Source organism: Melanerpes formicivorus, unplaced genomic scaffold (genome assembly GCF_026170545.1).
Source record: "Melanerpes formicivorus ecotype bairdi unplaced genomic scaffold, bMelFor1.0.p_v2 SCAF_15, whole genome shotgun sequence".
Taxonomy (NCBI): domain Eukaryota; kingdom Metazoa; phylum Chordata; class Aves; order Piciformes; family Picidae; genus Melanerpes; species Melanerpes formicivorus.
In genome coordinates, this window is record NW_027142367.1 from 2150437 (window position 1) to 2166644 (window position 16208).

General features: G+C 45.0%; 1 protein-coding gene across 14 annotated transcripts in view; it reads left to right on the top strand.

Moving 5' to 3' along the window:
* LOC137445593 (poly(rC)-binding protein 3-like) overlaps window positions 1-16208 on the top strand; it is a 618838-nt gene that overhangs the window by 579850 nt on the left and 22780 nt on the right. For 10 of the 14 annotated variants that reach the window (XM_068147436.1, XM_068147437.1, XM_068147444.1 and 7 more), the window contains 4 exons: window positions 532-675; window positions 7345-7386; window positions 7908-7983; window positions 9706-9758. In XM_068147436.1, coding sequence (XP_068003537.1) covers window positions 532-675; window positions 7345-7386; window positions 7908-7983; window positions 9706-9758 — 315 coding nt within the window. The remainder of the gene's footprint in view (window positions 1-531; window positions 676-7344; window positions 7387-7907; window positions 7984-9705; window positions 9759-16208) is intronic. The other 4 variants (XM_068147446.1, XM_068147438.1, XM_068147439.1 and 1 more) reach the window with 3 other exon arrangements.

Consider the following 16208-nt stretch of genomic DNA (forward strand, 5'->3'; position numbering starts at 1 on the left):
TGGTTATGATCTGTTGAAGCTGAGAGGATTTTTTTTCCAACCCTCCAGCTCAGTCAGACGAAAAGCAGGACCAGGCCATTTGCAATTGAAGAGCTGACTTAACTGGGTTGGTAAAACAAGAAACCCAGATGTGTAGCGAGCATTGTAGGAAGGATCAATAAGCAGGAGATGCTCTCTGTGTTAACAAAGCAAGAGCCCTGCCAGATTCTTCCAAAACAGACAGATCTCAAAATCGTGCCTGTCACTCATGAAATGCCTTCACACGCTTTATGAAGCTTCATAGCTTCATCCAACAATGGCAATAATGAAGGAATAAGTGCCTGCATTGCCTGTTTGGGCAGCGTGGTTGGGACTGGCTCTTTCCCTCAAAGCCCAGACAACTAGCCTTAGGGTTGATGGGGTGGAGGGCAAGGTGTTCTGGGGAGTTAGCTGCATGCCTTGTTATCTTAGGTGACCCAAGATAAGGAGTGATATTTTAATACGTGCTCTGCTTCATTCTGTATTTTGATCCCTTTGTGTTTTTGTCTGCAGTCCCCACCCAAAGGTGCCACCATCCCCTACCGTCCCAAACCTGCCTCTGCACCTATCATTTTTGCAGGTGGCCAGGTAAGAGCAGACACCATTTTGACTCAAGCTGGAAACCACACCGTCTTGGCCCAACCTCAGCCAGCACCTGTTAGTTTTCAACTTTTACTCCTTTTCGCTTGGTATAGTATCAGTGTGCTTTGTCTACTCTGTGTGCTTAACATTTTGGCAGGAAAGGAAACCACTGCACTGCAAACTTGATGCAAAGCTGTGATGATCAATATTTAAGATCCAGCTGCTCTAATAAATAAAAGTTTGCCCCTTTTTGCTGATTGAGAGCTGTCCAAATCAAACGGTCCCCAAGTAGGACAAAACTGCTTGCTGTAGTGGTTGGGTTTATTTCACTCAGTTTGCAGCTCCACTAGCAGGTTCAGATGTTCTGTCAGTTTTTCTGAGGCAATCAAACAGCAGGATGTCTCTGCTCATGAAAGGCATCATTTTTCTCACACAGTTTTCATACTGTTTAGGACTAAGTAATGTGTTTGCAGTAAAAATTTGCACATGTGATTTCTGCTACTCATAGTCCCTCAGGACCAAGGGGCAATGGGGTTCTGAAATTACAAGCACCACATATGTGCAAGTGTAGATATTCCCCAACCCAACGTGATCAGCATCCCTGTTTCAGCTACCTGAAGGGAGGTTGTAGTCATGTGGGTGTTGGTCTTTTTTCCCAGGCAACCTGCGACAGAACAAGAGGACACAGTCTCAAGCTGTGCCCAAAGGAGGTTTAGGCTGGATGTGCGGAAGAAGTTCTTCATAGAAAGAGAGATTGGCCATTGGAATGGGCTGCCCAGGGAGGTGGTGGAGTCACCATCACTGGAGGTGTTCAAGAAGAGACTGGATGAGGCACTGGATGAGACTGGATAAGGCTAGGTAGGGGAGCCTTACTACCAGAGAGGTTTCACATATGCAAACGCAGAGTACAGACATGGCTGCATTCTTCTAGGCCAGGTTTAGGAGACCAAGTTTCCCCTTAAGCTGGGCAGAGCTTTCAGTGTCTCACTTTTCCATTGCCCATATCAGGGCAGTGCTGCTCTTAGTCTGTTGGCTGCTTGAGTCCCCTTGGGAAGCTCCTATGATGGTTTTAGAGTACTTACCAGTTGCACTCATGGCTGGCTCATCAGATACTGAAATTGTATTCCCCCTGCAACAGATGACAGTGGAACAAATTTCCACCATGTCTCAGCAGCATGTTGCAGATTCATTTCAGAGCATTATCAAAAGATGAGGAAGACTGACACTGCACGCAGGGTTTTAAAGCCAGATAAGAACCATGACTGACACAGCTCAAGATGAATGGGAAAGTGTCAAAACTTCTCTATATAAAAAACAGCAAAACCAGGTTGGAAAAGACCTTTGAGATCATGAAGTCCAACCTACCACCCAACACCATCTAATCAACTAAACCATACCACTAAGTGCCTCATCCAGTCTCTTCTTGAACACCTCCAGTGATGGTGACTCCACCACCTCCCTGGGCAGCACATTCCAATGGCCAATCTCTCTTTCTGTGACGAACTTCTTCCGCACATCCAGCCTAAACCTCCCTTTGTTGCAGTTTGTGATTGTGTCCACTTGTTTTGGTGCTGGCTGCATGGGAGAAGAGACCAATCATCAAGTCCAGCGTATTACAACTCTATTTGAAATCCTTTTTATTACTACATATGCTCTTGTGATATCCATGAGCAGCAATTTTTGTATTCTTTACTTGGGGGCAAAAATCTTCTGTGTTCTTTTTGAACCTCAAGGTGATGTCTATCCAGATTTTCATAATCTAGATGTAGTAGCTTTCAATTCCTGGTGTTCAAGCCTGCCACTCTAAGCTGTCTTTGAAACAGAAAATCTGCTTCCTTAGTGACTAGACTAGACTAGACTAGACTAGAATAAAATTGAATTGAATTGAATTGAATTGAATAATAGAGTAGAGTAGAGTAGAGTAGAGTAGAGTAGAGTAGAGTAGAGTAGAATAGAATAGAATAGAATAGAATAGAATAGAATAGAATAGAATAGAATAGAATAGAATAGAATAGAATAGAATAGACCAGACTGGAAGAGACCTTCAAGATCACCGCATCCAACCCATCATCCAACACCACCTAATCAAACTAAACCATGGCATCAAGCACCCCATCCAGTGTCCTCCTGAACACCTCCAAAGTAGCCAACGTTGAATAGAAATCTACAATACTCTGCTGGAGTCAGTCTATGGGTGAAAGTTTCCACTAATTTACTCCATGTGTACGTTTACACTGCAGTGCTTTCCTTCAAGAAATGTATGTGTGTATAAATGTTAGCAGTATTTTAGTTGCCACTGCCACTCTCTCTGTATATATTCAAACTGTTTGCTAGAGTGCTCTGAGCAGTTTGTAATGAATAGTTGAAAGTGTCCTATTTTTGTGTTTAACAGCTCTTTGTCATCTTCAGTTTGATCAGTTAAAAGTGTTCTCCTCACTTCTCTACTGCAACCTTGTTGATGTGAGCGAGACAGTGGAAGAGACGCTTTCTGTGTGCTTTGAGTTTCTGTGTGCTCTTGTGGTAGTTTCAGGCTATGCCTTTAAAAGTTTTCACAGCTCTTGAACAGAGAAGTAGTAAAATGTAAATAAATCACTATTGGGCGTAAAAAAAGGAAAACAAAGATAATTCTAAACAATCCCATTGGAGAGATATCTGCCATAAGATTGGTTGTACCAAAACAATTTGTTCTCTTCTTGCTTCTTTGCTCTAGAGAGATACCAACTTGCTTCTGCTTGACCTTGGTTGCATTGTTTTGGTTAAGTCTAACAGCAACTTTCTCTGCTCCTTTCTCTTGTCCCTTTTGTACAAGGGGGGGTGCCCAACATGGAGCACCAATTAATTTTGGTAATGTGGTGGGTTGAAATTTCCCCCCCAGTGTTAACTTTGCCAGACAAGCTCAGGTGGAAGCAAATGAAAGCTGTGTTTACAGGCAAAACTACAATCTGCAATGGAATGCAATGAATATGTACAAAATATACAGCATTTACAATACTTGCAGATAGTTACAATTAACAAACAGCACAAGAATCCCCTGGTCAAAGACCAGGGGAAGCTACTAGCTTCTCCTTTTCTGTGCCCCCCATCCCCTTGTACAAAAGTTTAATCATGCATATTTGAAAGGTTTTAGTTTGTTTAATCCTTGCATATCAAGCTACACCAGCAAAATCAAATGCCTAGTTTTCCTTAACAAATTGGGGGTCTTCTGCTTTATATATTGCTTTGGTTATCTTATGCTTCTTTGATACTGTATTGCATGGCAAAACTAAAAGGGAGATGAACGCTGTCTTGCCCTGCTCTGCCCCTTACTGATATTTAGCATATGCAAAGCTTAAAAGAAAACAGCCCACAAATAAATGCAACATTCCTGCCTGATAGAAACAAATTAGACATTCCATTGTTGTTTAGATTTAGTTTTATGTTTTAAATTGAAGAAGGTTCATAGGCCAAGACATGGCTGCTGTTACTAATGTCAGTGTATCAGTAGGGAAGTTGCCCTTGACTTTGGTGGAAGCAGACCCTTAGCTCATGTCTTTAATGAAATGTTACAGTACAGATGTCTCAGGAGCCTTTACCAAACCTGTACTTGGTATGCCTCAGCCACAGAAAGGCACAGTTCTTCTGCCACAGGATCACAGGATATTAGGGGTTGGAAGGGACCTCCAGAGATCTTCGAGTCTGACCCCCATGCCAGAGCAGGACCATAAAATCCACCACAGGTCACACAGGAACACATACAGACGGGGCTTGAAAGTCTCCAGAGAAGGAGGCTCCACAACCTCCCTGGGCAGCCTGTTCCAGTGCTCTGTGACCCTCACAGTGAAGAAGTTCCTCCTCGTGTTGAGGTGCAACCTCCTGTGCTGTAGTTTATATCCATTGGCCCTTGTCCTACTGCAGGGTGCAAATCAGCAGAGCCTATCCTCTCCCTCTTGACCCCCACCCCTCAGATATGGATAGACATTAATCAGATCCCCTCTCAGCCTTCTCCTCTCCGGACCAAACAGCCCCAGGGCTCTTGGGCTCTCCTCATAGGGTACATGCTCCAGTCCCTTCAGCATCCTTATAGCACTCCCTTTGACTCTATCCAGCAGATCCCTGTCCCTCCTGAACTGGGGAGCCCAGAACTGGATGCAACATTCCATGGGAGGTCTCATCAGGGCAGAGTATAACATACTGTCAGTGACAGGTTTTCTCAGCCTAAATCAATCAAACGACTTTTTGGGAGCCTAAGGAATTAAGAGCTGCTTTTTTTGCCCCCTCCCTGCCCCTCCTTTTGTTTTTTAACCCAGAAAGATACTTCAAGACCCATCTTATATGTGCTGCATTGATTGTTTTCCTTGACAACCAAATCAAAGCTACTCTGAGCTCTGAATGTTTGAGGGTTTTTAATTACTATTGCATGTCCAGTTTGTTTGCTTCCTCATATGTATAGAAGTATGGAGTGATGAGGAAAGGGGTGACTTCTGTTAGGTTTGCTGGTGGGGTTTTTTGTGATTGTTTCTTGCTGGTTTGCAGACCACTGCTTAGGAAGCCCCCATGCAAAAGATGTTCTGTCAGCTGGGTTTGAAATAAAGCCATGATCAGAAAGGGCCCATGTAATTCAGGTCCAAAGGCCAAAGTGTTGTTTCCAAACTCATGGACCTAAGGCCTCACCCAGTGCTGTTTCCAGCCATAACCAGCCTGAGACTGTTCCTGTGCTTGGCTGCACACACAGCCCCAGCTCAGCAAATCAGTGTAACATCTTCTTAAGGTGCTCCTCATTTAGTAAAACACTTAAATACAGGCTTTGCTTACTTAAGACCCACTGATGGTGGTGATCACCTCTTTTGGTGGCCCAGAACCTTTCCTTGTCATTTATAAGCCATCAGTAACGGGCATGCCCCATAGATGGCCATGACATTCTCATTGAGCCCAGTCACACACAATTCTGCCTGAGCATTGCTCATGTGCATTAAGTTCTCTGTGGTGTGTGTCAGCAAAATTCAGCTGCCGAAATGTGCATTGAGCAGCTGAGACATTAAAGATTTTAATATCTGAGCTCCATTAAATGAATTGTTTTATCATCTGCAGAGGAGCCATTACTTTCTAGGAGGCCTTTTGTCAAATGAACGTTTTGCAAACTAAGCTAATCAGCTACGTTCCTGTTTGTAATTCTCCCAGTACAAATATTTATACATTGTAATTTGGCCTTTTGCTTTCCTGCCTGTCTGAGAATGAGCACATTAAAATTTTTCTGAGATGCCATTGCTCTCAGAAAAAACACTACAGGATGCAGTGCTTTGGTAAGACTCCACCTGGAATGCTGCATCCAGCTCTGGAGCCCCTATTACAGGAAGGATCTGGAGGTACTGGAGCATGTCCAGAGAAGGGCCACCAGGATGATCAGAGGGCTGGAGCACCTCTCCTATGAGGACAGACTGAGGGAGTTGGGGCTGTTCAGTCTGGAGAAGAGAAGGCTCCTAGGAGACCTTCTTGTGACCTTCCAGTATATGAAGGGAGCCTACAAGAAAGCTGGGGAGGGACTGTTTAGTCTGGTAATGATAGGACTAGAGGGAATGGAACAAAACTAGAAATGGGTAGATTCAGATTGGATGTTAGGAAGAAGTTCTTCCCCATGAGGGTGGTGAGACACTGGCACAGGTTGCCCAGGGAGGTGGTAGAAGCTTCATCCCTGGAGATTTTGAAGGCCAGGCTGGATGTGGCTGTGAGCAACCTGATCTAGTGTAAAGTGTCCCTGTCCACTGACAATTGACCCTAACAATTCTGTGATTCTATGATGTAATAGAAAATTATCAGCTCTCTATAGTTTTTAATCTGCAGGCCATTACATAGAATTGACCAGAGCCATTAGAAAAGACAAAGGCCTGTGCTAAGTGGTGCCAGGCATGCCTTCACATCCTACCTCGCTCATGGGAATTTTTTGCCTCCCTCACCTTACCCCAGTGCTGCCAGAAGGGATGACAGAAGCTATGCCCCTTGCACTGCTTTTGTGGTGCAGACAGGCTGGATTTGGAGGGGTGCAATATTTGGCTTCTTGTGGAAGATGAGACCACCACACCATAATGTTCCTATTACCAACCTTGTGTGCTGGCCCTATGCCCAGGCACTGCAGGACAGGCTGCTATTCAGCACATGTGCCCATGTACCCAGTGTCCTGGCAGCCCAGGGCACAAGTCCCATGGGGTGTACCAGGGCACATGTTTGCTAACATGTAGCATCTGTGGCTGTTGGTAGCTAGATGATATGGCTTAGAGCTGGTTGGCAGGTGCCCCTGCACATGGCAGTTAGGAAGGAGATGGTAGAGCAGGGCATCCCCCCAGGCAGATCTGCTCATCCTCACTTGCCCCTCTTGCTTCTTCAGTGTCAGAACCTCCCCATGCGCATTGGTGCAACTGGGTAGATAGAGCAACCAGGAGGGGAAGTGGCTACCCCCTGTGCTCCTCAACCACCAGAGTGTCCCCAGCTGGGCTCCTGGTAGACAGAGCTGGAATGAAGAGATATCCTGAGGACTGGGGTCAGCAGAGCTCACGCAGGCATCCCCTGCTCGCAGGGGTTATGCAGGCATCCTGCCAAAGGCCTTTCTATGTTCTGCCAAGCATCATCAAGCAGCACAAGACAATTAAGCTTCACTCAGCATTGAAAGTGATGTGGGTTACATTTGCCTGGGCAGGCAGGAAGAGCTTTTCTGATGAGGAGTGCTGCTTGCCCCACCTGACTGAGCTGTGTCTTAACTGTGCTTGTTTCCAGGCATTCACGATTCCGGGGCAGTATGCCATCCCTCATCCAGACGTGAGTTCAGCGCATGTAAATTACTCCCTTTTTCTTCCTCTCCCTCTTATTTGTTCTGGGCAGCATTTGCTTTCTGCAGTTAGCAATAAAGACGTGGCCTAGGGCCACCTTTCCCGACCCACACACTGTATAGCCAAGTGTCAGTTCCGCTTCATCTCTTCCCTTGTCGTAATAATTGCTAGAAAGTACAATGGCCCAGGAACAAATGGCAGTTATCTTGGTCTTCTTTGCATGTGATATATTTGAGTTCTCTTAGTATGTAATTCTACAGTAATTAGTAAATATTAACAATAGCCATTACATGTGATAACAGTAGAGATGTCATTTATAACCAGTTTGGGTTTTTTTTCCTTTTTCTCTCTACAATAGATTAGAATGAATGATGAAACCTTTTTTTTCTTTTCTTTCTTTCTTTTACTATAATTTTAATTAATCCAGTTTTAGAACATGTAAGATGGTTTCTCTGCTCTGAAATAATTCCATTTGATTGGTTAGTTCTAATTTCCCATCCTGCCCTGCAGTTGACCAAGCTTCACCAGTTGGCTATGCAGCATCCCCCCTTTACTCCCCTTGGGCAGACCACCCCTGGTTTCCCTGGTACGTACCCATGACCCCCTGGGGATGTCCTTCTTCTTAACAGCTTTGTTTCCCGTGGTCATTGCATCATTTGAATAATAAATGTGGTCAATGACCAGCAATCCTCCTGGTTTTACACATTAATTTTCCTCCCCTACCTCTGTTACAGTTCCGTTCATCATTATTAAAATGTGCTTTCTTTCTTCTTTTTGTTACATACATTAATCAGATCTGCTTCATTTTTACCACTGGCTAAACCCCCCCTGAGTTTCTTTCCTTTGGTCCTTCTGAAGTTATTGTGGACCATACAGTATGTACCAGTTGGTCCCAAGTGACATACTTGGGCATGCATCTAATCAGATTTCCAGTCTGGTACCATGGTTCAGAAAGAAGGAAACATAATTGTGCTACAGAAATGCTGATTAATGAAACTGTGGCACACTGAAACTCCTGGGACAAGTGCCTCCCTTCCAGCTGGATATGCAGACATAGCTCCAAAATGCCATGGAAATGTACTTGAAGTAAGGACTGTAAATTTGGTCCTGGTTCAAGAGTGAGAAGTCAGTTAATCCTGCAGCAAATCATTTTTTACTCTGCTTCACATGCTTGGCATCTAAAAACTTCACAGAACAGAGGTCCATGTGTACTGGTACATGCTTTGTATGGCTAATAACATTTTATCACATACATCAAATTCCACAAGCAAGCTGAGTGTTTCATACTCAGTGTAAAATGAGGATATGCAGCTGCTAGTGGCATGTAAACATAACTAAAACACAGACGAGTTACTTTGTTTGTCTGGCAGGAGTATTTCTTTTCCATTTTTCTAGTTACAAATGCATATTGGGGGGGGGGGGCATGTCTTTTCAGCTAATAGTAATAATAATAATTAACACCCCCCAAAAAATTAAAGAGAAAAGGAGAGAAATAAACATTACATCCAAAATATACTTTGGGGTTTGGTTCTTTTTCATGATGTATCTGATAAAATCTCTAAAAGTAACACTAATTTGCCTTTCCTAGCTTTATATTCTCCTCATTCCTGTCATTAACTTGCTGCTCCTTATTAATCTTTTACTGGTTATGTTTGTGACATGTCTGTTTCTGTAATTTTACTGTGTGTTAGAGCAGTGATTCCAATTTTCCTGAGCATTTTCCTTCTGTCCATCCAATTTACAAGCAAATGTATGCTGCTTTTCCCTTCAAAAATCACCCTTCCCAGCATTTCTTCAGCAAATAATCCCACATGTGATTTCTTAGTCTCTCCCAGGTTAATTTCCTCATCCTTATTCTAATTTATTCTTTTCTCTTCTCCATATCTATGTATTTTTGTTCTGCTAATTGTTCTTTTGCCTTTCATTTGCCGTATTCTGGAGCATTCTGGTAGACAGGTCAAGTTTTCAGCCATCCATTGATGTGTTTAGAACACAGATCAGAATTGAGGGGATTTTTTTCTAGAAGCCTTTTATGACCCTGTGGAATCTCATGTGACATTTGCTGCTTTGGTGGGTTAAAGGTTAATTAAAATAAGACTTCAAATTAGTCCAGCCCTCTGGGTTTTGCATCTCTTGCTTTCGTTCCTGTTTTCAAGAGCAGTTCTCTATTTTTCTTTGCTACTCCTTTTTGGTTTGTTTTTTTCCTCCTTCTTCTTTTTGTATGTTTCCTCCTTTAAAATATCATTTGTTGTGTCCTGCCCTTGTTGCAAACAACTGGCATAACATTTTCCCTCTGTCCCCTGAATAGGACTGGATGCCACTACTCCAACCAGTTCCCATGAACTTACTATTCCCAATGATGTAAGTGGACCAATAGTCAGTATCACTTTCTATTCTCTTGCTCCTCTGCTACCTGAAGGGAAAACTCTCATCTCTGGCTGGTTTGCAAACAGTAATGCCCAGAATAAATTGTATGACCTGTAGTCTGTTGGGGAAGGGATGTTAGGGACTAGTGAAATGCTGGGCAGCAGAAGTGACTGTCCCCTCTCGTGTTGGGTCTCCAGTGATGTTGGTTTAGTTGCATGATGGCTCCAACCCCATGGTGCTTCACCACCTTCACTAAAGTCTGGCTGCCTGCTGCTCACAGGGGTCTTAGATGAGTTATCAAAGTTCATCTCTCCCATGGCACTAGCAGACACAGTCCCAGGAAAAGAGCTAAAGGGAATAGAAATAATTGAAGTCCTGTGTATTGTACATTGGGCTGGAGTCCTCTGTCAGGGGGGTGGAAAACTTGAACCACTGTGGCTTGTACCATGCCAGTATCCACTGCACCTCGAGTTTTTCTTGAGCAAAATATCTATGTCAGCTTTGTGAAGTGGCAATATGAGGACTTTACTTGAAAATTAAAAGCATTCCTGCTGCAGCAGCTCTGGACTGGCTGAGATCAGCAGACCTAGTCTCCATGAAGAGCATGGTGCTCAGTCTTAAAACTGCTGCTTAGAATGCCCAGCTGATACGTGGCATGTCCTGTGAAAACATCTTCCCCTTTTATTCACTCACATTATAAACAGGGGGGGAGGGGGAGCAATCAGTTTTCATTACAAATGAAAGTGACTTGGAAAGCAGAAGAGTTCTTACAGTAATAAAAAAAAGCTTCTAAGCATGACTGGGATCATAAATAGCAATTGTATTACTAAGTACTAATTGTTTACTTAAAATGTTGTGAGAGTCCTATTAAGCTCAGTGGCAGTGGTTTACAGTGAGAAACAAATACAGAGTAACAAAGCAGCAAAGGTGTGAGTCCTGTAATTTTGTATGCTTCTTGTTACATAGAATCATAGAATTGTTAGGGTTGGAAGGGACCTCAAGGATCATCTAGTTCCAGCCCCCCTGCCATGGCCAGGGACACCTCACACTAGAGCAGGTTGCTCACAGCCACATCCAGCCTAGCCTTAAAAACCTCCAGGGATGAGGCTTCCACCACCTCCCTGGGCAACCTGTTCCAGTATCTCACCACCCTCATGGGGAAGAACTTCTTCCTAACATCCAATCTGAATCTACTAATTTCTAATTTTGTTCCATTCCCCCCAGTCCTATCACTACTTGACACCCTAAAAAGTCCCTCCCAGCTTTCTTGTAGGCCCCCTTCAGATACTGGAAGGCCACAAGAAGTTCTCCTTGGAGCCTTCTCTTCTCCAGACTGAACAGCCCCAACTCCCTCAGTCTGCCCTCACAGGAGAGGAGCTCCAGCCCTTTAATCATCCTTATGGCTCTTCTCTGGACATGCTCCAGCACCTCCAGATCCTTCCTGTAATAGGGGCTCCAATACTCCAGACGCAGTACTCCAGGTGGGGTCTCACCAGAGCGGAGTAGAGGGAGAAGATGCCCTACTGATTTATCAGTACCTGTTTTACAACCCAATTTATTGTGTATTCAGAGTTTTATGTGAGCTTGCTATTTATCCTTACATTGCAGGTTTTTAAATCTCACTTTCAGGCAGATGTTGTTGCCATTGGTGATCCAAATCCAAGGTTGCTCTTCTGACTTCACTTCTTCAGGGTTCATAGTGGTGAAAGAATAGGAGAAGGTTTGCCATATTTCCTGTAGTGCAGTAGAAAAAATTTTAACCCCCATGAATTTCTCATCCAGGAGGTTTGAAATTCCCTGGCTCAGCACTATCATCTGAAAATCAAACATGCACCTGTGTGTTTTGTTTCTATTGGAACATGTTCCTGGCTATGCAGTGCCTGTCTTGATGTGGTTGCGGAAGGAGCGAAACCAAGGCCAAAGAGGGATTAGGCTTAGAAACAGCCTGCTGGGGTTCTACAGGTGGTGAGATGTTTGTATGGTGTCAAGGGATTTGTTAAAGGACCAAGAAGCATTAGTGCTGTCCATGTGTGGTGCTGCAGTGCCGGTGTAGAGGGGAGAAAAGACTCTTTATGTTCTGTTGGGTGTCAGGGGCTGCTTGGAAATGTTGCAGGTTTCCCACACAACTCTCCAAGGCATTCACATTGCCTGTGTCCCAGGCTGTCAGTGGTGCCCTGCCAGGCTCTTCTTGGGCTGCTGCAGCAAGTGGGTGACATCCCTGGGGTCTCCCAGTGTAACTGTGTGTGCCAGAGTGCTGCAGCCCCAGCACTGCTGCAGCAAGTGGGTGACATCCCTGGGGTCTCCCAGTGTAACTGTGTGTGCCAGAGTGCTGCAGCCCCAGCACTGCTGCAGCAAGGCTGCACTCCAGGCAGCAGAGTGCCAAGAATAAGGAGATGAGGGAGACGGAGGGACATGGGGCAAAGAGGGAGCTGGGTGAGGAGAGAGCAGCACCGCGTTTTCTGTGTGTCTTGTGTGTCTTTTTAGTCAGATGCTGTGCACGGAGGGAGTTCAGGGTGAGAGAGGCAACAGCAGTGTTGCAGCAAAGCCTGCATGGGTAATTTGACTTTGCTTTCCTGATAAGCATCTCCTAGTCCTGGTTTTGATAGGCAGGCAGCTGATGTGGCATAAAGATTATTTATCTGGTTGAGGGTAAAGGAAACTGCAGGCCCTTTCATGGGGTTGTGTTCTAGCCCTGAGGCTGCACATGGCCAGCCTCCTGACTGCCTTGGCTCCGGAGCTTCCCTGTGCTGCATGACTCCCACAGCTTTCTTATTCAATGTGCTTATCCATGGAAATGCTCAGCATGCACGAGAACATCATCAGATGTGAAAATATTTACATGCTCTGCAGCTACCAGAGAAGTCAGTGTGTAGCTACAATGTGCTACACTTACATCTTAAAACAAAGGTAATGATAAGCACATAAAACCAAAGCCTCAGTGAGAAAGTGCTGGGTGCTGCACTTTGGCCACGGCAACCCCATGCAGAGCTACAGGCTGGGGACAGAGTGGCTGGAGAGCTCCCAAACAAAAAGGGACTTAGGGGTGCTGATTGACAACCACCTAAACATGAGCCAGAAGTGTGCCCAGGTGGCCAAGAAGGCCAACAGCATTCTGGCCTGCATTAGGAATAGTGTGGCCAGCAGGAGCAGGGAAGTCATTGTGCCCCTGTACTCTGTATTGGTTAGGCCACACCTTGAGTACTGTGTCCAGTTCTGGGCCCTTCAGTTTAGGGAGGACATCAAAACACTTGAATGTGTCCAGAGAAGGGCAACAAGGCTGGGGAGAGGCCTTGAGCACAAGCCCTACGAGGAGAGGCTGAGGGAGCTGGGATTGTTTAGCCTGGAGAAGAGGAGGCTCAGGGGTGACCTCATTGCCCTCTACAACTATCTGAAAGGTGGTTGTAGCCAGGAAGGGGTTGGCCTCTTCTCCCAGGCAACCAGCACCAGAACAAGAGGACACAGTCTCAAGCTGCGCCAGGGGAGGTTTAGACTCGAGGTGAGGAGGAAGTTCTTCACCGAGCGAGTCATTCGTCATTGGAACGGGCTGCCCAGGGAGGTGGTGGAGTCATCGACCCTGGAGGCGTTCAAGAGGAGATTGGACGTGGCACTTGGTGCCATGGTCTAGTCATGGGGTCTGTGTTGATAGGTTGGACTCGATGATCCTCGAGGTCCTTTCCAACCTAAGTTATACTGTGATACTGTGAGAATGCTATTTGATTCTCAAGCAGACCTGTCCAGATGAGCTCAGAAAGCAGCAGAGTGTAGTTTTTTGCTTGTAAATGCAGCTTCATGTGCTTCTAACTGAGTTAGTCTGGCTAAAAGTTAATGCTGAGGGAAGATTCAACCCACCACAAATGATTTTTCAGACTTAATATCCACCAGAATCAAAGTAAGGCCATTATGGGACATGGCACTATTTAACATTAAAAGTAATTCTCCCAGAACTGCCTACTGCTGACTTTAGGGAAGAGGATGGGAATTGGTGTTGGATCCTCACTGAACTGAAATGCACACAAATGTGCAGTATCATTTGGGCTACAAAACAAGCAATAAGGAGACCGATTTCTGGATGTGTTGTCTCAGGTTTTTTGTGTGCCTTCTTGCAAAGCCTGTGAAATGATTATAGTCCAGGTTTTGAGTTATCCTGGCAAGGAATGTGAAGTTAATTACTGTTATTCATATTATTGTCTGGTAAGCAGCACAGAGTATTTAAGCATATTTTTCCAAGCCCTGTCTGTAAAGAACTGAAATCATATCTCAGGAGATTATTTCTCACAATAGAGTACTCTGCTCCAACATCTCTAACTAAAAACCAGCCAAGCAAACAACAAAACCATCCCAAAGCTGGAACTAAAAAAAAAGTCTATTTCTTCATGAAAAACAATTGAAGAATCTACCTCATGAAGAGCACTTGCTTGCTCAACTAATGCAGAGACTTTGCCAAAGCAAGTGGATGTGCTCTGGGTTGGCAGGGGAGGTTGGCAGGGGAACCATGTGTACCTGTGGACAGGTATGGTCAACCTCCCTGCTCTGGACAGTGGATATTAGGTTCCAGGGGCTGCTCCTTGTCCATGTTTACCATGCTACATTTATTATAAGAAAAGAATCTGGCTTTTTAAAGCAATATTTAGAAAGCAAATGGGCTCTATGTCATTTACAAGATTACAGAATTAACCAGGTTGGAGGAGACCTTTGAGATGAAGTCCAACCTATCACCCAACACCATCTGATAACTAAACCATGGCACTAAGTGCCTCATCCAGTCTCTCTTTTAAACACTTCCAGTGATGGCTACTCCATCACCTCCCTGGGCAGCCTATTCCAATGGACACTCTCTCTTTCTGTGAAGAATTTCTTCCTAACACCCAGCCTAAACCTCCCCTGGCACAGCTTGAGACTGTGTCCTCTTGTTCTGATGCTGGTTGCCTGGGAGAAGAGACCAACCCCCACCTGGCTACAACCTCCCTTTAGGTAGTTGTAGACAGCAATAAGGTCTCCTCTGAGCCTCCTCTTCTCCAGGCTAAGCAGCCCCAGCTCCCTTAGCCTCTCCTCATAGGGCTTGTGCTCCAAACCCCTCACCAGCTTTGTTGCCCTTCTCTGGACGTGTTCGAGCAACTCAATATTTTTCTTGAACTGAGGGGTCCAGAACTGTTGAGGAAGCAGGGGAGCATCAAAAATAATGCAGCACCTAAAATCCTTGAAAGCAGCTCTACTGTCATCTTCCCCATTCCTTAACTTCCCCTGCTGAGCTTGGGAAAGCAGCCAACCCATGTCTATGAAACAGGCAGCAATGCACACAAGGTAGTTGCTTTCAAAGCCCAGGGCAGCTTGCTTTAGTGGCTAGGGGCTTTTGTGGGACTGAATTATACACATAGCTCATAATAGCTACAGAATGACAGGGGGCAGCTGGCAGCATTGGAAACATCAGTCTTGAAAAGAGATATGTTTGGAGGTGATTTGACACGGCCTCATCTCAAAGTGAGGCAGAACAGGTGGCTTTATGTAAACCCAAATGTCTATGTCAAAGCTCTTTAGAGGAAATCATAGAATCATAGAATCAACAAGGTTGGAAAAGACCTCAAAGATCATCGAGTCCAACTTGTCACCCAACACCTCATGACAACTGAACCATGGCTTCAAGTGCCATGTTCAATCCTTTTTTAAACACCTGCAGGGACAGTGACTCCACCACCTCCCTGGGCAGCACATTCCAATGGCCAATTACTCTTTCTGTGAAGAACTTTCTCCTCACCTTGATCTTAAACTTCCCCTGGTGCAGTTTGAGACTGTGTCCTCTTGTCCTGGTGCTGGTTGCCTGGGAGAAGAGAACAACCCCCACCTGGCTACAACCTCCCTTCAGGGAGTTTTAGATAGCAATAAGGTCTCCCCTGAGACTCCTCTTCTCCAGGCTAAACAATCCCAGCTCCTTCATCCTCTCCTCATAAGGCTTGCACTCAAGGCCTCTCCCCAGCCTCATTGCTCTTCTCTGGACACATTCAAGTATCTCAATTTCCTTCTTACATTGAGGGACCCAGAACTTCTTCCAGGACCCATCTGCTCTTAAATATTTGGGTACTGCCCAAATGTCATCATAATAATATGCAATTAGAAAGGCACCCCAGAGAAAGCCCATGCACTCCAGCACTACTGTCCTTCCTGCATGGCAACTGAAGAAGTGAATTCTGCATGTCATGGCTTGCAGAGCATGGTCAACGATCCCATTGTCACAGCAACAAAGGATGGCTGTGGAATGCTTCAGACTGAGGCTTTTTCTAGATAATGGAGGTGTTTAGGAGGAGACTGGATGAGGCACTTGGTGCCAGTGGTTTAGTTGATTAGTTGGTGTTGGGTGATAGGTTGGACTCCATGGTCTCAAAGGTCTTTTCCAACCTGGTTAATTGTATTCTATTCATAATGCATCACCAGTATTCTTGACAGGTTTGG